At 41.8% G+C, this 24,429-nt stretch overlaps 2 protein-coding genes across 5 annotated transcripts; one reads left to right on the top strand and one right to left on the bottom strand.

Annotated features, from left to right (window-relative positions):
* The first annotated feature begins 1,611 nt into the window (after nt 1-1,611).
* Nucleotides 1,612-14,204, top strand: LOC120052325 (acyl-CoA Delta-6 desaturase-like). Of its 3 annotated transcripts, none has more exons than XM_038999172.1 (14): nt 1,619-1,737; nt 2,402-2,497; nt 2,597-2,907; nt 6,366-6,476; nt 7,483-7,680; nt 7,909-8,010; nt 8,357-8,482; nt 8,958-9,018; nt 9,143-9,219; nt 9,770-9,867; nt 9,999-10,095; nt 11,203-11,282; nt 11,683-11,808; nt 12,029-14,204. In XM_038999172.1, the coding sequence occupies exons 3-14, from the start codon at nt 2,662-2,664 to the stop codon at nt 12,078-12,080; spliced, it is 1,374 nt and encodes a 457-aa protein (XP_038855100.1). In that variant the 5' UTR covers nt 1,619-1,737; nt 2,402-2,497; nt 2,597-2,661; the 3' UTR covers nt 12,081-14,204. The 3 variants fall into 3 exon arrangements, with proteins under 3 accessions (XP_038855099.1, XP_038855100.1, XP_038855098.1); XM_038999170.1 differs by having other exon boundaries at nt 1,620-1,737; nt 2,587-2,907; XM_038999171.1 differs by lacking the exon at nt 2,402-2,497 and having other exon boundaries at nt 1,612-1,737; nt 2,587-2,907.
* LOC120052328 (brain aromatase) lies at nt 12,327-24,118 on the bottom strand. Of its 2 annotated transcripts, none has more exons than XM_038999174.1 (9): nt 23,535-23,692; nt 23,169-23,323; nt 20,076-20,252; nt 19,518-19,632; nt 19,293-19,407; nt 18,930-19,092; nt 18,382-18,623; nt 17,911-18,142; nt 12,327-12,370 (listed from the first exon to the last, which is right to left on the bottom strand). In XM_038999174.1, the coding sequence occupies exons 1-9, from the start codon at nt 23,690-23,692 to the stop codon at nt 12,327-12,329; spliced, it is 1,401 nt and encodes a 466-aa protein (XP_038855102.1). The 2 variants fall into 2 exon arrangements, with proteins under 2 accessions (XP_038855102.1, XP_038855101.1); XM_038999173.1 differs by lacking the exon at nt 12,327-12,370 and adding an exon at nt 24,007-24,118 and having other exon boundaries at nt 17,903-18,142; nt 23,535-23,685.
* Nucleotides 24,119-24,429: the final 311 nt, after the last annotated feature.

Below are 24,429 nucleotides of genomic sequence, written 5' to 3'. Positions count from 1 at the left end.
AACAGACAAGTGGTGAGGAAAGGTAGAATCCATCCTGTCTGACCTGTACAACAGACAAGTGGTGAGAAAAGGTAGAATCCATCCTGTCTGACCTGTACAACAGACAAGTGGTTTCTAATGTTGTGAGATTCTCACTAGTGTAAACAGAACAACTGGTTGTGAGAGATTAGCATCAGAACCTGCAATTGTAGACGTTATTAAGAGTACACATTGCATGGATTGCTAAGGCATAAGAATATGAGAATTGTCTATTCTTATTTTAAATATATGGAGATTTGTACCTGTTTATTAATGCTTGTCATAATTTTTTTTTTTTTATGTAGTTCCATGCCTGTCTATTAATGTTCTGTATTATGTCATTTGATGTAGTTCTGTCCTTCAAACTGGACCGTGTTATCTCCATCTCTTCATTCAAAGACTCAATCATGGACACTCTTACTGACAGTTGTCGCTGCTTCGCGTGATGTATTGTTGTCTCTACCTTCTTGCCCTTTGTGCTGTTGTCTGTGCACAATAATGTTTGTACCATGTTTTGTGCTGCTACCATGTTGTGCTGCTGCCATGCTGTTGTCATGTTGTGTTACTACCATGCTGTGTTGCTACCATGTTGTTGTCATGTTGTGTTACTACCATGCTGTGTTGCTACCATGTTGTTGTCATGTTGTGTTACTACCATGCTGTGTTGCTACCATGTTGTTGTCATGCTGTGTTGCTAACATGTTGTTGTCATGTTGTGTTACTACCATGCTGTGTTGCTACCATGTTGTTGTCATGTTGTGTTACTACCATGCTGTGTTGCTACCATGTTGTTGTCATGTTGTGTTACTACCATGCTGTGTTGCTACCATGTTGTTGTCATGTTGTGTTACTACCATGCTGTGTTGCTACCATGTTGTTGTCATGTTGTGTTACTACCATGCTGTGTTGCTACCATGTTGTTGTCATGTTGTGTTACTACCATGCTGTGTTGCTACCATGTTGTTGTCATGTTGTGTTACTACCATGCTGTGTTGCTAACATGCTGTGTTTTCATGTGTTGCTGCATTGCTATGTTGTTGTCTTAGGTCTTTCTTTATGTAGTGTTGTGGTGTCTCTCTTGTCGTGATGTGTGTTTTGTCTTATATTTTTATTTTATTATTTATTTTTTATCCTCCATCCCCACAGGAGGCCTTCTGGTAGGCCATCATTGTAAATACGAATTTGTTCTTAACTGACTTGCCTAGTTAAATAAAGGTTCAAATATGTATTATGTCATGTTTTATGTTTTGTATAAACCCCAGGAAGACCCCTAATAAAATACTACATACTGAAGCATCAAGGGGGCTGTCTTTTCTACTTCTTGAGACAACGTGTAGACACGCACTAAGCTGATGTGTCCAGGGCGGGGCCCTGGAGTGCGTTCAAGCGTTCTGATTGGTTGAAATATGTGGATGATTGACAGACCTGAAGGGCTTTTTTGAACCAATTGCAGATATGCCAGGGGTCTATTGAAATAACCCCATTGGACTAGAGACCCTCGAATGATCGGCTTAGTATTGTATAGTGAACGAGCGGGTGAATGACTGATTGAGCTATAGGGCGTTATGGAACGAGAGATAGGCCTACCTTTCGTAGCCGACTGATGATTTGATTGGATAAATGACGAGACTGGTGATCAGAATGAAGTTCATGTATTTTTATGAATAAGAGAACGAGCGAGAAGTAAAGGACGCGAGGATTGGACATCTGGGAATATTGGTGAGTGCGTCTATTCTATTCGAATCATCATTGTATAATTGCGTTCTATTTTTGATAGTAATGTAGCCTAGGTATTTATTTTAGGGCTGACACACCAATGGACTACTCGATTTTATAATTTGATAGTCTACATGTCTATCATTATATACAGACATTAAAATTAAACACGCAAAGGTTTGTACTGTGTGTCATATAAAACTCGGCAAACATGCGGAACGGAAGAGGAGTCCATGCCCAAACAATGGCGCATCTCTGTTTTCTTTATTATTTATTGATGAGAATATTTCAATGCTCTTTGTCTCTATTCTAATATAGTGTTACAAATAAACATAGTGGTAAATTGCATCGATTCTCAACATATTAGAAGAGAAACTCCACACAGAATGCTCAGATATTAGTCATTCGATATTTTCACCAAATTGCATTGAGACATCTCCCTTCCCCTCTGGCAGAAGAATCGCAGGTTAGCGTTTTTTGTTGTTGTCATGAATCAGGTTCTGGAGGCAGCTCTGCAGGATGGTCACTAGCTGGCACAGCACAAAGTCATCAAATATAACCCTAACCTTAACCACATTGAGAATCCTAACCTTAAATTAAGACCAAAAAAGTGCATTTTTGTTTTCATGAATTTTTACAATATAGCCAATTTTCACTTACTTTGCAGCTGGCCCATCTAGCAGAAATCTCCCAGTTGTTGCCTCCAGGACAAGACTCATCCCAATAAACATCAACCTGCAGAAGAATCACACCATTTCATCACGTGGGTGTGAATTGGCTCAGACAGCATCATCTGATTCTGATTCCATTCCCTGTCTTCCTCTCTGTACATTGCATTTTACTGGTCCTCAGTGTGTTTCAGTTGGGCAGACTGGACAGAGCGCAGCCGACACAGCGACGGTGTGAGTGGAGCAGAGAGAACCGAGGATGGGGGGCGGAGGTCAGCAGACTGAGTCAAGCGAGCCGGCCAAGGGTGACAGGGTTGGGCCCGGTGGAGGGGGAGGAGGGCGAGGTGGCAGTGCAGTCTACACCTGGGAAGAGGTCCAGAGGCACTGCCACAGAGGCGACCAGTGGTTGGTCATCGACAGGAAGGTCTATAATATTTCCCAGTGGGTGAAGAGACACCCGGGGGGCATCAGGGTCATCAGTCACTTTGCCGGAGAAGATGCCACGGTGAGTAGCCTAACTATGGAAGTTGTTGGTAAAATGTTCTCAAGCTATTCCAATATGACTGTTGATCTTCATCCAGGACTATGCACATGTTTGTAATGTTGTAAATTTAGACACGTTTAGTAGCCTATCATTGTATGACATGTCCAGGGCCTGATTAAGAAATCATAGCTCTGACTGACAAACTGAGATCAATCTGGTCTTGAATTCAAACAAACAATAGCCCAGGCCAATGAAGCGACACACAGATTGTACAATATTAGGAGGATATATATATATATAGTTGAAGTCGGAAGTTTACATACACCTTAGCCAAATACATTTAAACAAATTTTTTCACAATTCCTTACATTTAATCTGAGTAGAAAATCCCTGTCTTAGGTCAGTTAGGATCACCACTTTATTTTAAGAATGTGAAATGTCAGAATAATAGTAGAGAGAATGATTTAGTTCAGCTTTTATTTCTTTCATCACATTCCCAGTGGGTCAGAAGTTTACATATACTCAATTAGTATTTGGTAGCATTGCCTTTAAATTGTTTAACTTGGGTCAAATGTTTCGGTTAGCGTTCCACAAGCTTCCCACAATAAATTGGGTGAATTTTGGCCCATTCCTCCTGGCAGAGCTGGTGTAACTGAGTCAGGTTTATAGGCCTCCTTGCTCGCACACGCTTTTTCAGTTCTGCCCAGAAATGTTCTATAGGATTGAGGTCAGGGCTTTGTGATGGCCACTCCAATACCTTGACTTTGTTTTCCTTAAGCCATTTTGCCACAACTTTGGAAGTATGCTTGGGGTCATTGTCCATTTGGAAGACCCATTCACAACCAATCTTTAACTTCCTGACTGATGTCTTGAGATGTTGCTTCAATATATCCACATAATTGTCCACCCTCATGATGCCATCTATTTTGTGAAGTGCACCAGTTCCTCCTGCAGCAAAGCACCCCCACAACATGATGTTGCCACCCCTGTGCTTCACGGTTGGGATGGTGTTCTTCGGCATGCAAGCCTCCCCCTTTTTCCTCCAACATAACGATGGTCATTATGGCCAAACCGTTCTATTTTAGTTTCATCAGACCAGAGGACATTTCTCCAAAAAGTACGGTCTTTGTCCCCATGTGCAGTTGCAAACTGTAGTCTGGCTGAACGGCCTTTCAGGTTATGTCGATTTAGGATTCGTTTTACTGTGGATATAGATACTTTTGTACCTGTTTCCTCCAGCATCTCACAAGGTCCTTTGCTGTTGTTCTGGGATTGATTTGCACTTTTCGCACCAAAGTACGTTCATCTCTAGGAGACAGAGCGCGTCTCCTTCCTGAGCGGTATGATGGTGTTTATACTTGCGTACTATTGTTGTACAGATGAACGTGGTACCTTCAGGTGTTTGGAAATTGCTCCCAAGGATGAACCAGACTTATGGAGGTGTACAATTTTTTTCTGAGGTCTTGGCTGATTTCTTTTGATTTTCCCATGATGTCAAGCAAAGAGGCACTGAGTTTGAAGGTAGGCCTTGAAATACATCCACAGGTACACCTCCAATTGACGTCAATTAGTCTAACAGAAGCTTCTAAAGCCATGACATCATTTTATGGAATTTTCCAAGCTGTTTAAAGGCACAGTCAACTACTGACTCACTGGAATTGTGATACAGTGAATTATAAGTGAAATAATCTGTCTGTAAACAATTGTTGGAAAAATGACTTGTGTCATGCACAACATAGATGTCCTAACCGACCTGCCAAAACTATAGTTTGTTAACAAGACATTTTTGGAGTGGTTGAAAAACTAGTTTTAATGACTGCAACTTAAGTGTATGTAAACTTCTGACCTCAACTGTGTGTGTTGTGTGTGTATATATATATATATATATATATATATATAAGCTATAGTAGGCAACCAAGTAAAATGTCCAGTGGCACACTGACTCACCTAATGATGAAGATGAAGACATAGGTTACTCATGGTGATGGCCAATGCGCTCGTTGTCGCAGTAGCCTATCTCAAGATGAGCTATGAAAAACAGTGTTGATGTTAGCAACAAACAAACAAAAAATTATATTGGTTCTTCAGACTGTCTAGTCTTCTGTTTCCAGTGAGAGCCATTTGCTTCCCAAACTGTAATTTTTTTTCCCCCTGCGATTGTATTTTGAAATGGGCAAAAACGCAAACTGACAGCTGCAACCAACCATAGAAATATAATCCATAGATGGTAGTTTCCGGTCAAGTCAGGACTGGCATCCATTGCTAGTGTATCCATGAGTTTAACAGTCAAATTGCCAGGGTAAGAGGTTCCAAGACCACTTCTATGGATTATATGTCTATGGCCACGACACAACGAGCTGTATATTTGGTGCACATGCTGTCCAAACTGCGGCTAAACCAGACTGTAGGCATACCGGTAACTGCCCAAATAAAGGAAACACTTGCGTTAACGAGGGATGCAAAGTCTATGTTATGGTGTGGGGTGCATTTTCCTGGCATGGTTTAGGTCCACTTGAAGCTGTTCTGGCAGCTCGTGGTGTTCCAACGCCCTATTAAGACACTTTATGTTGGTGTTTCCTTTATTTTGGCAGTTACCTTTATGTGCTTGTGATAAAACTTAATCCACAGTTATTTTTAATAAACTGTTTATCCCCTGTGGCTAAATTATGCTCTCTGGTATATTTTGAAATTTCAGAGATTTGATTGGATAAAAATAAAATAAAAAGTATTATATATATTTTTTTGCCTCTTGGACTCCCTATGGGCTTGGGCCCCTGACAATTGACCAGCCACATTTGTTATGCTGTTTTATTTGTATTTTTCTATTAATCAGTTACCCAATCAAGGCAGGGCCTCACAAGTTACTCACGTGGGCCCTCTACCTTCTCTCCTTCCACCATCTGACGATTAGCAGAGTAGCAGCAGGCTGTCTACACTCAAATCCTCCTGTGGTTGGCGGTTGCAGTAAAGAAAATACTACATATACAATATATAATGTATATATATTATATATACCGTGGGGGACCCAAGAGGAAGCAAAAAAATAAATAAGGAAATAAATATTATATACTATGACCCAAGAGGAAGCAAAAAAATAAATAAGGAAATAAATATTATATACTATACAGTATATAATATTTATTTCCTTATTTATTTTTTTGCTTCCTCTTGGGTCCCCCACGGTGGGCCTGGGCACAGGGGCTTCAGCCCCGGTAAACCCCTGTTAGTAGATCGTACATTGTGACCTTATTACATATTAGACTTGTTGTTAGTAGATCGTACATTGTGACTGTATTACATATTAGACTTGTTGTTAGGGGATTGTACATTGTTGAATCCTAAAATCATGATCACGTCTTAACTAATCTCACAGTAATTATTTTAAATATTTGTTTTATTAACTGAGAGACATAAGAAGGACATTTGTATGTATTTCTCTTTAATAACAACATAGATTAATCTATATCTCTAATTTCTAGGACGCATTTGTCGCATTCCATCCCGATCCTCATTTTGTCAGGAAGTTTCTGAAGCCGTTGCTGATTGGAGAGCTGGCAACGACAGAGCCCAGCCAGGACCATGGGAAAAATGTGAGGAGGCCCGTCTTTCTCTCTCTCCCTCTACATAACATACATCGTTGTAGGCTACATAATGAAACATAGAATGTGAAGCCTACAGCATCTCTCCCTCTGACACCACACCCACTCTAGGTTTAGGTAGGGACCCTGGGACCAGTGTGAGGCCTGTCTTTCTCTGGCTGATAGGGAATTCCATGCTTCTCAGACAGAATGCTGTACAGAATGATACATTCTACAATGTGTCAGAGTGTGGTAAGAGCAGGTGTGATGTGGATGGAGATATTTCAAGACAAGGTTTACCTCCTAGAAAAGTAGTGTGTCATCTTCAGGTATCTACTGTAACTAGATCACATTATACCAGCCTGTCTATGTGTCCAGATGCCCCTATAACTAGATCACATTATACCAGCCTGTCTATGTGTCCAGATGCCCCTATAACTAGATCACATTATACCAGTCTGTCTATGTGTCCAGATGCCCCTATAACTAGATCACATTATACCAGCCTGTCTATGTGTCCAGATGCCCCTATAACTAGATCACATTATACCAGTCTGTCTATGTGTCCAGATGCCCCTATAACTAGATCACATTATACCAGCCTGTCTATGTGCCCAGATGCCCCTATAACTAGATCACATTACACCATCCTGTCTATGTGTCCAGATGCCCCTATAACTAGATCACATTATACCAGCTTGTCTATGTGCACAGATGCCCCGCTGCCCACTCTGTTTATCTATTCAGTAGTCTTACATCTTTCTGTTACTCTTATTTCCTTACCCATCATCTCTTCTTCTTCAGGTTTCTCTTCTCAATTTACACTGTCCTCATCCCCCTCCTGTCATCCTCCTCCACTCCCTCAATTCTCATCTTTCTTTCATCATCATCCATCCTCTTGGTTCATCTACTTGGCTCTATCACAGTTTGTCTCCTCGCCTCCTGAAATAAAGGACAGATGAATTGAGATAGACTTCATACGTCTGTATTGATTATTGATCACCTCTAACCCATACAGGCAGTACTGGTGCAGGACTTCCAGGCCTTGCGTGACCGTGTGGAGAGGGAGGGTTTGCTCATTGCCCGCCCCCTGTTCTTCAGCCTCTACCTGGGCCACATCCTGCTACTAGAGGCCCTGGCTTTGAGCCTGCTCTGGGTCTGGGGGACCAGCTGGAGCGTCACACTGCTCTGTTCCCTCATGCTGGCCACATCTCAGGTACCATTACAGTATTATTAGGGAGTACAAGAAGATATTTGACAGGCATAGGGATCTAAGGTTAGGGTTAGGTTTAGGATTAAGGTTAGAATTAGAGGATTAGGTTCTGGTTAGGATTAAGTTTAGGGGTGGTGAGGTTAGATTATGGTGAGGGTTTAGGTTAGCCATAGGGTTAGCAAACCACCTTTCAGACACCGTTCAAAATCTGCCTTTCTTTCTCCCTCTCAGTCCCAGGCTGGCTGGCTGCAGCATGACTTCGGCCACCTGTCAGTCTGCAAGAAATCCAGCTGGAATCACGTACTGCACAAGTTTGTCATTGGACACCTAAAGGTAGGCTACTGGACAATGGTTGGACATTTGACATTACTGTTTCTTTAGGCTGATCTTCTGCTACTCTTTGGATAAGTTAACCGGACACCGTTTAAACCCAGTCCTGGACTGGAAACCATTCTCAATGGATAATCTCCTTTGAAAGTACATTTTACTCCAGGACTATGTTAAATCTTTGTTCAGGAAACTGTCCCTTTCACTTTCCTACATTCACCAGAGCAGTGTTACATTTCAAAGTTCACTGCTATACATTAGCCTTATTTCGTGTAGTGCCCCGACAGGTGTAAATTACAGTAATTGTAATTGTGTGTACCATTAATAAGTAACAGTAGCTGTGTGTTTCCAGGGTGCCTCTGCTAACTGGTGGAACCATCGTCACTTCCAGCACCACGCTAAACCCAACGTGTTGAGTAAAGATCCTGATGTTAATATGCTGCATGTCTTCGTCCTGGGAGACAAACAGCCTGTAGAGGTAGTTATCTCTATAATATATATATGTGATCCTTGCAGGAACTGAACCAACAACCTTAGTGCTTTATGACCCATCTGACTCCATGTCATAGTTTAATAATAATCTAAATATTCATGTAATATTCAAATATCCATGTAATAGTTCATTATTTTAATGTAATATTCATGAAATAACCATGTAATATTCAAATATCCATGTAATAGTTCATTAAATTAATGTAATATTCATGAAATAACCATGTAATAATATCCATGTAATATTCAAATATCCATGTAATAGTTCATTATTTTAATGTAATATTCATGAAATAACCATGTAATATTCAAATATCCATGTAATAGTTCATTAATTTAATGTAATATTCATGAAATAACCATGTAATGATATCCATGTAACAGTTTGTCTCAGTAGTGTTAAACCGGTATTAGTGTTTCTGTGTAAGATCCATCTGACTCCTTGTCTCTGTCTATTGCAGTATGGTGTAAAGAAGTTGAAGTACATGCCCTACCATTACCAACACCAGTACTTCTTCCTCAGTAGGTTTCTGAACACCTTTCATGGATTTATGGATATAAATCACATCAACTTCCATTGGACACATAAAAGCAAAATATAGACCACTGATGTATGTAATACCAATATTTTCCTTCTGTCTCTCAGTTGGACCTCCACTACTCATTCCAGTGTTTTTCACCATCCAGATATTCCAGACCATGTTTTCACAACGGAACTGGGTGGTGAGATATCATACCAATCCTCTTCCTTCCTATGTGGAACCTAAGGCTTCCATGAGAGAGAGAGAGACACCTGTGATTATATGACTATGCTAACACCTGGGGGCACTAAATCCTTGTTCGTTGCTCACTAAAGCTAGCGAGAACAAATATTGCAACACCAACAACACACTGACTGTACCATCAGAAATGACTAACTTCCTAATCAACAGTGACAATTGTTGCTTTGCTAGGAACCCCAGATGTGATAATTGTTGCTTTGGTAGGAACCCCAGATGTGATAATTGTTGCTTTGCTAGGAACCCTAGATGTGATCATTGTTGCTTTGGTAGGAACCCCAGATGTGATCATTGTTGCTTTGCTAGGAACCCCAGATGTGATTATTGTTGCTTTGCTAGGAACCCTAGATGTGATCATTGTTGCTTTGCTAGGAACCCCAGATGTGATCATTGTTGCTTTGCTAGGAACCCTAGATGTGATCATTGTTGCTTTGCTAGGAACCCTAGATGTGATCATGTCTGGCCGTAATACCAAATCTTTATCTCCTGTGAAGGATCTGGCGTGGTCGATGACTTTCTACCTTCGCTTCTTCTGCTGTTACTATCCCTTCTTTGGTTTCTTTGGCTCAGTAGCATTGATCAGCTTCGTCAGGTAAAGTATGAACTGAGAGGGACCTCAAAGATTAATTAATTCATTCATTGTATTCAAACTATCTACAGTATTATAAAACAACACAATATTGTGGCTGAATAATTGTATTGTGAATATTGTACTGTATATAGGTTTTTGGAAAGCCACTGGTTTGTATGGGTGACCCAGATGAATCATCTTCCTATGGAGATAGATCACGAGAGACACCAGGACTGGCTCACCATGCAGGTAACATGTCATCATTACTAGACAACTGGTCTTGGAGTAGGACTGCTGATCTAGGATCAGGTCCCCCCTTGTCCATACATTCCTATTCATTATCATCTTAAAAGGCTAAACTGATCCTAGAACAGCACTCCTACACTGAAGCTTAGTGAATACAGGCCCTGGAGTGTTTTCTGGGGTTGTGCCATCTGCATTTGTAATTATTATGGATCCCTATTAGTTCCTGCCAAGGCAGCAGCTACTCTTCCTGGGGTTTACTATGGATCCCCATTAGTTCCTGCCAAGGTAGCAGCTACTCTTCCTGGGGTTTACTATGGATCCCCATTAGTTCCTGCCAAGGAAGCAGCTAGTCTTCCTGGGGTTTATTATGGATCCCCATTAGTTCCTGCTAAGGCAGCATCTAGTCTTCCTGGGGTTTATTATGGATCCCCATTAGTTCCTGCCAAGGCAGCAGCTAGTCTTCCTGGGGTTTATAATGGATCCCCATTTAGTTCCTGCCAAGGAAGTAGCTACTCTTCCTGGGGTTTATTATGGATCACCATTAGTTCCTGCCAAGGCAGCAGCTACTCTTCCTGGGGTTTATTATGGATCACCATTAGTTCCTGCCAAGGCAGCAGCTAGTCTTCCTGGGGTTTATTATGGATCCCCATTAGTTCCTGCCAAGGCAGCAGCTACTCTTCCTGGGGTTTATAATGGATCCCCATTAGTTCCTGCCAAGGCAGCAGCTACTCTTCCTGGGGTTTATTATGGATCCCCATTAGTTCCTGCCAAGGCAGCAGCTAGTCTTCCTGGGGTTTATTATGGATCCCCATTAGTTCCTGCCAAGGCAGCAGCTAGTCTTCCTGGGGTTTATTATGGATCACCATTAGTTCCTGCCAAGGCAGCAGCAACTCTTCCTGGGGTTTATTATGGCTCCCCATTAGTTCCTGCCAAGGCAGCAGATACTCTTCCTAGGGTCCAGCAACATTAATACAGTTATGTACAGTTTAAAATATTACATGACATTACATTTTATAACACTTTACCCAATACATTTAGTGTGTTCCCTCATGCCACATCTATAGTTCTCCAGCAGAGGGTGCTGTAACGTGTTTCTTTCTCTGGTCTTAGTTGAGTGGTACTTGCAACATTGAACAGTCAACCTTCAACGACTGGTTCAGTGGACACCTCAACTTTCAGATTGAACACCAGTAAGTGAAACAAATATCTCACCTTACTGTTGTCTGTCAACAGTATATACTGTATTTATATGGTAATTTATAAAGTCATTCAGATACTAAAGTAGGTTATAGTTTAGGCAGTATTCAGCTTTATTTGATCTTAAATATAACTTAAGTTGTTTGTACTAATTACTGCACTAATTACTTGTACTAATTAATTGTGAATAGTGTTGCGATACAACATTGATACAATCCTACTCAGAAACTGAGGTTTCTCTGAGAAACTCTGATACCCTTTGCTCTCTCTCTCTCTCTCTCGCTCTCTCTTTCTCTCCCTCTCCCCTCCCCCTCTCTCTCTCTCCCCTCCTCTTTCTGACGCTTTCTTTCTCCCCCCCCACTCTCTCTCTGCCTCTCTTTCTCTGTCTCCCAGTCTGTTTCCCACCATGCCCCGTCATAACTACCACCTGGTGGCTCCTCTGGTTCGTACTCTGTGTGAGAAACATGGAATTCCCTATCAGGTCAAGACTTTGCAGAAAGCCATCATTGATGTTGTCAGGTAAGTGGTAACATCACATATACCACTACTTATCCAGGGGTATGAAATAGTTGCAGACAAATAGCTACTCAGTTTAAAAAATAAAATATAAACATGTTTTAATGAATACTTGTATAGTGCTATCCTCTGGGAGTAGATTGTACATCATAAGGTGATACCTGCTGCTCTCAGACTCCTATGTGATTTACCTGGTTTGTTATCCACCTCTGTTCTTCCCCAGGTCACTGAAGAAGTCAGGGGATCTGTGGCTGGATGCATATCTTCATAAATAAATCCCTTCCTGACTCTGGACGGGATTTAATCCATCGCAGATTAACTACCTGTGAACAGAGATAGTTTCCCCAGACGTTTGTGTCGGATGCTGTATTTTGTTGTGACGTAATTGTTTTAATCATTTTTTGGACCCCAGGAAGAGTAGCTGCTGCCTTGGCAGGAACTAATGGGGGATCCAAAGCAACAATCCAGGGTTTATATTAGGGCTGTCAGAGTTAATCAGTTAAAACTGAAGTTAACTTTTTTTAAATTTTAGTGCATACATTTTTTTGTTGCATTGTCTGAAAGCGTTGAATACACTGAAAACATCCAAAAGACATCATGTATACAACTAAAATCTATAATGCCATGTAAAAAATAAGTTGAGGTTAAATAAAGTTTGCTTTCTCAGTTTACCTAATTTTGCTAACTTTTACTTTAGAAAAAAGTTTTTGGTATGAAAAATCTTAAATTACAGCTCACTTTGAGCAAATTAGGAATTTGCAATTAATCGCAAATCCTGCTAGTTAACTCGATTGAAAACATTTAATTGTTTGACAGCCTTAGTTCATGTACATCATTGGTAGGGCGTCTTTTTTTGTGGGGATTTTCTTTTATGGCATTTCAAGCATTATCCACTGGGCTTGCTGCAGGCAGAAAATCCTAGGAAATGCTCTTTAATTGACACAAGCTGTCTCCAATCAATCATTCAATGTCTGGTTGTGTGTGAGTGTTTTGGTGGGGGGGGATCTCTTAAACCAGGGGAGGCACAGCATAGGAAACGTAATCGCACTAAACCTATTATTTGGCAGGGAATACTATTTGTAGATCAGTGATTCTTCGCCTCACTTTGCTTAAACTGATCCTCTCTAATAGACTCTATACCTGATCATCGGAGGTTTATAAAACATTTGGTAATTAGAACAGTTTTAAAGGGGAGACTATGAATCCAACAAGAAAAATAAATAAATAATCAAAACCATATTATAGTTTGAAAAATAGAGCGCGCCAATATACCGGTGGGACGCTTTTGGAGATTACAACAATATATTCTGCAAAATCTGCAATTTAGCATTTATATTATAAACGGTAAGTCAAGATACACAGCCTTCTGAAAGAAAGTAAACACCTTACGCTTTGTCAGAAGAATGCTTCTATGCAAGACAGTTTAGCTCGGCAGCAGGTGGTGAAGGATATAGTGAAACAGTCTCAACCTTACCTCAACATTTCACAACGTATTCGTTGTCTGTTTTTAACATATGGGTATGATAGTCTACATTTTCTGATATTAAAAATGCCTATTTTCATTTGCTACATAAATAACACAACTTCGCTAACTCTAATGGCCTCAGTATTTGAAGGGAAATGCTTCTCACAGCTTAATGTAAGCGCTCATAAAAGCGCAGGTAGGGTACTAGGGGGTAACTAAAAACATGTCTAATTGCTGACACGCAAAATACATTTTGGAAAACAAATTGGTACGTGGATGAAGGTCATGCTTAGGTGAATAAACTATAAAGGGAAATAAATGGCTACAGTTGACCCTTTTTTTTTGTTATTTCGTGAAATGTTGTATTTAGAAAAGGGCTGTTTTTTTTACCGGGGTAGCTGCAAATGTGTTCAAATGAATGTAATCAGTTTAATGTAGAAATTATTTAGTAAGTAATACTTGAAAGCTAAGTCTAGTTGTCTTTTAATTATTTAAATAAAATATGGGGCGGAAATTGTTGCACATGTCAGTGTTAATATCCACACTATGAGGAAATTTGATGCAAAGTCCCTTTTTCTAACTCACCTGCACATTAATGTTCTTTGTTTTTTCTTTGTTGTTCATTTTCCATACAATCCATTATGTACAATTGTACTAAATATGATTTGAATATTGCAAGATTTTAAATCCCAGCAGCCTTTAAAATGACATTCAGGAGCAAAAGGTTTTCAATAGTTTTTAATTCATTAAGAAAATATATTAATTGGAATATAATATTGGAATGGAAAATAACATTAACATTGGAATTGAATATTTAATAACTCAACTCATTAATTCAGTGTAACATTGATGTGGCAACTCTCTTATGCTCTGCTATTGCACGATTCTAATATGTACATAGGTCACAAATAAAGCTATCCCCAGTCAAATTGGAGCACAACTCATGAGCCCACCTCCTTCACTGCTCACACCTAATCCATGTCCCCACCTATGACTGAAAACAAGAGGAGAGATGCCAATTGAAAAGCTCTCTCTTAAAAATGTTGCTAGCGATCTAGCTATATGATGTAAAATATCTAAAAGGCTATAAAGTAACTAACTGTAAATCTCTCAGTCACTAGTGGAAACATTTACATCTGCAATTAAGTTACGTTATCTTTTTTTATGTAATTTACATCAGACAATCTGTTAGTAAGTTTGATAGTTAGCACTCCTAGGAGCTTATGCTAACTAGCTAGATGGCTAGTATTTACTGCTAGTGAAATTGCCAGCTAGCAAGTTAGCATAAACTAGCGCTAACTGGGCTAGTCATTGTCTAAATGACTGGTAGAAACACATTCATAACCATAAAGGGGTAACTAGCCCCGCCTTCTTGCTGATAGGCACCAATGCTATAGCAGCTGGCTCTGGTCTGCTTAGTTCATTGACTGTATAATATTGTGCCTTCAGAAAGTATTCATACCCCTTGACTTATTCCACATTTTGTTCTGTTACAGCCTGAATTCAAAATGTATTAATATATTTTTTTTCTCACCCATCTACAAACAATACCCCATACTGAGAAATTGAAAACATGTTTTTAGAAATGTTTGCTAATTTATAGAAAATGAAATACAGAAATATTTCAGTGTATTCAGACCCTTTGACTTGTTCCACATTTTGTTACTCTACAGCCTTACCTTCCCTTTCCCTTTCTATAATTGATTAAATTCAAATTTTTCCTCATCAATCTACACACAATACCCCATAATGACAAAGCAAAAACATGTTTTTATACATTTCTGCAAATGTATAAAATATTAAACTGAAATATCATATTTAAATACAGTACCAGTCAAAAGTTTGGACACACCTACACATTCAAGGGTTTTCTGCATTTTAGAATAATAGTGAAGACATCAAAACTATGAAATAGCACATATGGAATCATGTTAAGCAAATCAAAATATATTTTATATTTAAGATTCTTCAAAGTAGCCACCCTTTGCCTTGATGACAGCTTTGCACACTCTTTGAATTCTCTCAACCAGCTTCATGAGGTAGTCACCTGGAATGCATTTCAATTAACAGGTGTGCCTTGTTAAAAGTTTATTTGTGGAATTTCTTTCCTTCTTAATGCGTTTGAGCCAATCAGTTGGTAGCCCTATTTGGTAAAATACCAAGTCCATATTATGGCAAGAACAGCTCAAATAAGCAAAGAGAAACGACAGTCCATCATTACTTTAAGACATGAAGGTCAGTCAATACAGAACATTTCAAGAACTTTGAAAGTTTCTTCAAGTGCTGTCGCAAAATCATCAAGCGCTATGATGAAACTGGATCTCATGAGGACCGCCACAGGAAAGGAAGACCCAGAGTTAACTCTGCTGCAAAGGATAAGTTCATTGAGGCATGAGACCCAGTATGAGCCAAAGGGTGGCTACTTTGTAAAATCTGAAATTTAAAATATATTTTGAGTTGTTTAACACTTTTTTTGGTTACTACATGATTCCATATGTGTTATTTCATAGTTTGGATGTCTTCACTGTTATTCTACAATGTAGAAAATAGTAAAAATAAAGAAAAACCATTGAAGGATTAGGTGTGTCCAAACTTTTGACTGGTACCATATCAAACCATATCAATTAACCATATCAAACCATATTAATTAACCATATCAAACCATATCAATTAACCATATCAAACCATATCAATTAACCATATCAAACCATATCAATTAACCATATCAATTAACCATATCAAACCATATCAATTAACCATATCAAACCATATCAACTAACCATATCAATTAACCATATCAAACCATATCAATTAACCATATCAAACCATATCAATTAACCATATCAATTAACCATATCAAACCATATCAATTAACCATACCAATTAACCATATCAAACCATATCAATTAACCATATCAAAAGAAGTTAAAGATTCAAGACCTGAGGATAACATTTGTTTTATAAAGATATTTATACACAATTGTAATTTTATTGAGTAAATGTTTACAGTAGTTATGCACATGATACAAACAATTGTTTATACATTTTAATGACATGGTTTTAAAAACAACTAGAAATTGTAATTTTTCAAACAACAAGAAAATAAGTAGAAAAACGCACAGACTAGTGTTAAAATGTAGTCTAGTGTAGCAGTAATGTATTACAGTTGTGGGATAGTAACAGAAAAAGTATCGACTATAGCCCAGCAGTAGTAGTACCTGGTCCCATATCTGTTTGTACTGTCTTGGTAACTTGTGTATTTACATTTATATGGTCAGTGCTAGGTGTGTCTCAGCGGCTGTGATCAAGTGGCCAGAGAAATGTGTGACCATTCTGGGCATGGTGAGGCTGTGTTCGTCCTCCACCAGTCAGGTCAGTGTGGTTGGTATTGGTTATGGTCAGGTCAGTTTGGTCAGTGTTGGTTATGGTCAGAGGTAAAAGTCAGTGTTGGTTGTGGTCAGTGAAGGCTGGTTGTGGTCAGTGGAGGCTGGTTGTGGTCAGTGGTGACCGGTTGTGGTCAGTGGAGGCTGGTGGCGGGTTGTGGTCAGTGGTGACCGGTTGTGGTCAGTGGAGGCTGGTTGTGGTCAGTGGAGGCTGGTGGCTGGTTGTGGTCAGTGGTGACCGGTTGTGGTCAGTGGAGGCTGGTTGTGGTCAGTGGAGGCTGGTGGCTGGTTGTGGTCAGTGGAGGCTGGTTGTGGTCAGTGGTGGCTGGTGACCGGTTGTGGTCAGTGGAGGCTGGTGGCTGGTTGTGGTCAGTGGAGGCTGGTTGTGGTCAGTGGAGGCTGGTGGCTGGTTGTGGTCAGTGGAGGCTGGTGGCTGGTTGTGGTCAGTGGAGGCTGGTGGCTGGTTGTGGTCAGTGGAGGCTGGTGGCTGGTTGTGGTCAGTGGAGGCTGGTTGTGGTCAGTGGAGGCTGGTTGTGGTCAGTGGTGGCTGGTTGTGGTCAGTGGAGGCTGGTTGTGGTCAGTGGTGGCTGGTTGTGGTCAGTGGAGGCTGGTGGCTGGTTGTGGTCAGTGGAGGCTGGTGGCTGGTTGTGGTCAGTGGAGGCTGGTTGTGGTCAGTGGAGGCTGGTGACTGGTTGTGGTCAGTGGAGGCTGGTTGTGGTCAGTGGAGGCTGGTGGTTGGTTGTGGTCAGTGGAGGCTGGTTGTGGTCAGTGGAGGCTGGTTGGGTTCAGTGGAGGCTGGTTGTGGTCAGTGGAGGCTGGTTGTGTTCAGTGGTGGCTGGTGACTAGTTGTGGTCAGTGGTGGCTGATTGTGGTCAGTGGTGGCTGGTTGTGGTCAGTGGCGGCAGGTTGGGGTCAGTGGAGGCTGCTTGTGTCATTCTGGGTATGAGCCTCATGGTCAGGCTGTGTTCATGTTCATTCTCAACAGGTTGCTGTGACAGGTTGTTGATCAGGACAGGTTATATTGGTCAGTAGTGGTGGTGGTCAGTAGTGGTTGTGGTCAGTAGTGATTGTGGTCAGTAGTGATTGTGGTCAGTAGTGATTGTGGTCAGTAGTGGTTGTGGTCAGTGGTGATTGTGGTCAGTAGTGATTGTGGTCAGTAGTGGTTGTGGTCAGTGGTGATTGTGGTCAGTAGTGATTGTGGTCAGTAGTGATTGTGGTCAGTAGTGGTTGTGGTCAGTAGTGGTTGTGGTTAGGTTGTGGTCATCTGTCTTGGTATGAACCTCATTGCCAGACTGTGTTCATCCTCCACGGGTTGCTGTGACAGGTTGTTTGTCTGCCTGATGCTGCTCAGTGTGTTGCCATGACGAGGACACACCGTGTACCGCGCCAACAGCGTCACCAGGACAGCCTTCATCATCATCATGGCGATGTGTTTACCCACACAGGAGCGGGGGCCACAGCCGAACGGCTGGAAGAAACGACTGGGCACCTGACGGAAAGAGGAGAGGTCAACCATAGCCTGGTACCAGATCGGTTTGTGCTGTCTTGCCAACTCCTACAGTCGTTATAATGTTCGGCATGAATCAAAGGAGTTGGCAAGACGACACAAACAGATCTGGAACCAGGTAAACCACACGCTACTTCTGAATAATTCCATCAATTATGACAACACATCAGTTTGCAATACAATGCTTTTAAGAAAATAGGACAACGCCAACTCCCACTTACAGTTTTATCAAAGTTCTCCAAGCTGAATTCGTTGGGTTTGGGGAAGAACTCAGTTTTGTGCATGAGCCCTATGTTGAGGATGATGTTGGTTCCCTTGGAAACCTTAGTCCCATCAATGACGTCATCTTCCAGCGCCTTCCTCATGGTGAAGTCTACCACAGGATGGAACCTCATGGACTCATTGATAAAACTCTCCAGCACTCTGAAGTTCTGGAAGTCAACTGTCATGACATCCTTCTCTCCTGTGGATAGAAGTGAACAGGAGATTGTCAGCATGTTGTGCCTAAAAGATATATATATAATGTCACCCGTGAGATATTTGTCTCAATTATTAGTCAAGGGTGGCTCAGTGAGTAAGAGTATGGTGCCAGCAAGATTGTGGGTTCAAGTCCCGCAGAGATTATTAACACATACTAAAAATAGATGCACTCACTGTACTGTAAGTTGCTGTCGCTTTGGATAAAATCGTCTGCTATGTGGCATATATTATTCGAAATTCCACCTAACTGTTGAAACCCCCTTTATTTGAAAGGTGTGATCATAGTCACCTATGAGAGTGCTGATCTCCTCTACAATCCTCATCTCCACCTCAGGGTTCTGCTTCAGCAGCATGAGCATGAAGAACAGACTGATGGACAGAGTGTCTGGGGCTGCTATCACCATCTCCAACACACACTGTCTCACGTCGTCCGCCGACAGCTCTCCATGGTTCTGGTACACACACACACACACACACACACACACACACACACACACACACACACACACACACACACACACACACACACACACACACACACACACACACATACACATACACACACACACAGAGAGAGAGAGTATAAGATCGACAGGTTTCTCTTAGTGACACCCTATACAATGATATGATTTCATTCATCAGCAGAACAGACCTGGGCAAAGATGAGTTCTGAGGTGAAGTCAATATCATCATCCAGTTTTTCAGATTCACTGATAATTCTTCTTTTGGTTTCAATAAGGCTTTCCATCACATCCTGTAGATCCTTGCTAGAAACAAGACGTCGAAACACTTGATTACAACTACACACCTTCATTTACGCAAACCCCCCCACCAACAATGTAAACATTGGAGACTTTAAGTGCATGCGTGAACTTACGCTGCTTTTTGGTGCCTCTGGTACATCCATCCACATTTGAAGAAGATATCAGGCTTGATCAGAACCGTTTGCCAGGTGTCAAAGTAGTGTTGAATCTTCAATAGCAGCTCTTTCTCTTGAGTTACATAAAGTACAAGGCACACAGTCAAAGCTTGGCATAATTCAATGTGTTAAGGATGTCCATTTACATTACATTGAAAGTAGTGAGTCATTTAGCAGACGCTCTTATCCAGAGCCACTTACAGTTCATGTATTCATCTTAAGATAGCCAGGTGGGACAACCACATATCACATGTCATAGTAAGTACACTTTTCCTCAATAAAGTAGCTATCAGCACAGTCAGAGCAAGTAAAGGTGTGGGGGGTGGTATTATTTAAGATACTCTTTGAAGAGGTAGGGTTTCAGATGTTTCGGGAAGATGGGAAGGGACTCTGCTGTCCTAGGGGAAGCTGGTTCCACCATTGGGGTGCCAGGACAGAGAACAGACGTCCCCACATGCATGCAGGCACACCCACACAGACAAACCCCTCCCCCCGCACACACACCCTGTCACTGACCGTTGAGAGGCACCCGGAGGAACAGTTTGTTAGAAATGTCCACTACGATGCATCTCAGCAGGTTGAGAACATCTACGTGTCCGGAGGGGTCAGTCATCTCCTGCAGACGCTCCAGGTGTCTGTCTGTAGCACTCACACAGATCCCTACTGTCCGCTGCAGACCAGGTCCTGTCAGAGCTGACACACACACCACACCAAGGATGAGGTCAATTCCATTTCAATTCAGACAATTCAGGAAGAATTCCATTGACTTAATTGAAATCACCCTGTACAATTAATAAAAATGGCCACCGGACTATTTACGTTAAATAGTACCCGCAAAACACCAGTCTCAACGTCAACAGTGAAGAGGCGACTCCGAGATGCTGGCCTTCTAGGCAGAGTTGCAAAGAAAAAGCCATATCTCAGACTGGCCAGTAAAAAGAAAAGATTAAGATGGGCAAAAGAACACATACACTGGACAGAGGAACTCTGCCTAGAAGGCCAGCATCCTGGAGTCGCCTCTTCACTGTTGACGTTGAGGCTGATGTTTTGCGGGTACTATTTAATGAAGCTGCCAGTTGAGGACTTTTGAGGCGTCTGTTTCTCAAACTAGACACTCTAATGTCCTCTTGCTCAGTTGTGCACCGGAGCCTCCCACTCCTCTTTCTATTCTGGTTTGAGGCAGTTTGCGCTGTTCTGTGAGGGGAGTAGTACACACCGTTGTACGAGGTCTTCAGTTTCAGTTTCACATGGAATAGCCTTCATTTCTCAGAACAAGAATAGACTGATGAGTTTCAGAAGAATGGTCTTTGTTTCTGGCCATTTTGAGCCTGTAATCGAACCCACAAATGCTGATGCTCCAGATAATCAACTAGTCTAAAGAAGGACAGTTTTATTGCTTCTTAATCAGAACAACAGTTTTCAGCTGTGCTAACATAATTGCAAAAGGGTTTTCTAATGATCAATTAGCCTTTTAAAATTATAAACTTGGATTAGCTAACACAATGTGCCATTGGAACAAAGGAGTGATGGTTGCTGATAATGGGCTTCTGTACTCCTATGTACGCCTCCATTAAAAAATCAGCCATTTCCAGCTACAATAGTCATTTACAACATTAACAATGTCTACACTGTATTTCTGATCAATTTGATGTTACTTTAATGGACCAAAAATTTGCTTTTCTTTCAAAAACAAGGACATTTCTAAGTGACCCCAAACCTTTGAGCGGTAGTGTATATACATATATATATACTGTACATGTACAAATTACCTCGACTAACCTGTACCCCCACACACTGACTCAGTACCGGTACCCCCTGTATATAGCCTCCACACTGACTCAGTACCGGTACCCCCTGTATATAGCCTCCACACTGACTCAGTACCGGTACCCCCTGTATATAGCCTCCACACTGACTCAGTACCGGTACCCCCTGTATATAGCCTCCACACTGACTCAGTACCGGTACCCCCTGTATATAGCCTCCACACTGACTCAGTACCGGTACCCCCTGTATATAGCCTCCACACTGACTCAGTACCGGTACCCCCTGTATATAGCCTCCACATTGACTCAGTACCGGTACCCCCTGTATAAAGCCTCCACATTGACTCTGTACCAGTACCCCCTGTATATAGCCTCCACACTGACTCAGTACCGGTACCCCCTGTATATAGCCTCCACACTGACTCAGTACCGGTACCCCCTGTATATAGCCTCCACATTGACTCAGTACCGGTACCCCCTGTATATAGCCTCCACACTGACTCAGTACCGGTACCCCCTGTATATAGCCTCCACACTGACTCAGTACCGGTACCCCCTGTATATAGCCTCCACACTGACTCAGTACCGGTACCCCCTGTATATAGCCTCCACATTGACTCAGTACCGGTACCCCCTGTATAAAGCCTCCACATTGACTCTGTACCAGTACCCCCTGTATATAGCCTCCACATTGACTCAGTACCGGTACCCCCTGTATAAAGCCTCCACATTGACTCGGTACCGGTACCCCCTGTATAAAGCCTCCACATTGACTCTGTACCAGTACCCCCTGTATATAGCCTCCACATTGACTCAGTACCGGTACCCCCTGTATAAAGCCTCCACATTGACTCGGTACCGGTACCCCCTGTATAAAGCCTCCACATTGACTCTGTACCAGTACCCCCTGTATATAGCCTCCACATTGACTCAGTACCGGTACCCCCTGTATAAAGCCTCCACATTGACTCGGTACCGGTACCCCCTGTATAAAGCCTCCACATTGACTCGGTACCGGTACCCCCTGTATAAAGCCTCCACATTGACTCTGGACCAGTACCCCCTGTATAAAGCCTCCACATTGACTCGGTACCGGTACCCCCTGTATAAAGCCTCCACATTGACTCGGTACCGGTACCCCCTGTATAAAGCCTCCACATTGACTCTGTACCAGTACCCCCTGTATAAAGCCTCCACATTGACTCGGTACCGATACCCCCTGTATAAAGCCTCCACATTGACTCGGTACCGGTACCCCCTGTATAAAGCCTCCACATTGACTCTGTACCGGTACCCCCTGTATAAAGCCTCCACATTGACTCGGTACCGGTACCCCCTGTATAAAGCCTCCACATTGACTCGGTACCGGTACCCCCTGTATAAAGCCTCCACATTGACTCGGTACCGGTACCCCCTGTATAAAGCCTCCACATTGACTCTGTACCAGTACCCCCTGTATAAAGCCTCCACATTGACTCAGTACCGGTACCCCCTGTATAAAGCCTCCACATTGACTCGGTACCGGTACCTCCTGTATTCAGCCTCGTTATTGTTATGTTATTGTGTTACTTTTTATTATTTTTTACTTTAGTTTTTTGGTAAATATTTTCTTAACTCTTTCTTGAACTGCATTGTTGGTTAAGGGCTTGTAAGTAAGCATTTCAAGGTAAGGTCTACTACACCTGTTGTATTCGGCGCATGTGACTAATAAAGTTTGATTTGATTTGAAAAGGAATTGATCCCAACCCTGCACCAGACCAGAACATAAATTAATTTGACATCTAGTTAGAGCGAGTTAGTTAGATCAATCATGTTAAATAAACGTAAAGTCTCTGTCGTATACCTTTCGCAAAATATGTCCTCACTTTTTTCCAGAGTGGGATGTCGCTGTTGAAGATGATACCTCTCCCGTCCATCCCGATACACTGCAGTCCCTGTTTACTGGCAAACCGGGCTGTGTAGTGGGCACTCTTCAGGACATGGTAGACAGCAGAGGACCTGCAGCAAGAGTGAGAGACCAAGAGTGTAACAAATAGAGAGTCTCAAAGGAGTAGTACTGATCTTGGATCAGTTTTTACTTTTCAATGATAACGAATGGACATGGGAGGTAGCTGATCTTAGATCTACTCTGAGACGCTTGATGAATACCCACACTCCCACCGTACTGAATGAGTGAAGTAATTTCGAATTCCATTTCAACAGAACTGACTTGCTAAGAATGAGAGTCTCTTCTCCGTTGATCCAGACCCGAACCATACTCCCATATCTCTTGTTGTAGTAGTTACAGGCTGTTCCTATCCCGCTCCAGATGAACCTAGAGTAGGACATGATTGGACCCAGACCAGCCCAGAAGAAAGGACCTGCCATAGAAGTACATACAGTAGAGACGCAGGTTAGTACAGGATTGCTACTTGCCACCGTTTTACAGTAATAACCGTTATATTAGATGAATAGCCAATGTCTTTCTAGTTAACTATTGGCTATCAACTTTCATATGAGATATTAGAGATACAATTCCAAAATGTATTAAAGCTCAAAAGGTTTCATCTTCAAACGATCAAACAAAAAATACATTTTGACACTTCATATTTTACACGGAAGTGATAGTTGTTAGACGAAGAGAGAGTGGCTATGTGTTCCCCCCCCCCGTACATCATACATTCATACATCATTGGTCTTACCTGGTATGTGTGAGGCGTTAGTGAGGCACCGGGTCGTGATGAGCAGGAGACAGAGCAGCAGCAGCAGCAGGGTTCCAGACACGCTAGTGTCATCCACTATACTGGTAGCCATTACAGCGAGGAGGTCTGGAGGCTGCTGTGTTATGATGACAGCTGGAGCACTCTGCTATTAATTATTCTCCTTCCAAGTTTTATCTCCTCCTCCCCAGGGAAAAAGGTCTTCTGACTTACTTCAAGGAGACTACCTGGTTAAATTTTTTTTTTTAAAGTAAAACATGTCCCACTGGTTTGCACCTCACCGAAGTAGGTGTCGCTTATCTATTGGGACAGCCGAAGAAAAAAGGCTTCTAACAGTTGACTGTATATGTATTGAATCACCCTGAATTTCCAGAACCAGATTACACCCTATTCCCTATGTAGTGT

Source organism: Salvelinus namaycush, chromosome 8 (genome assembly GCF_016432855.1).
Source record: "Salvelinus namaycush isolate Seneca chromosome 8, SaNama_1.0, whole genome shotgun sequence".
Lineage (NCBI taxonomy): Eukaryota > Metazoa > Chordata > Actinopteri > Salmoniformes > Salmonidae > Salvelinus > Salvelinus namaycush.
This window is presented reverse-complemented; position numbering and strand designations above follow the sequence as displayed.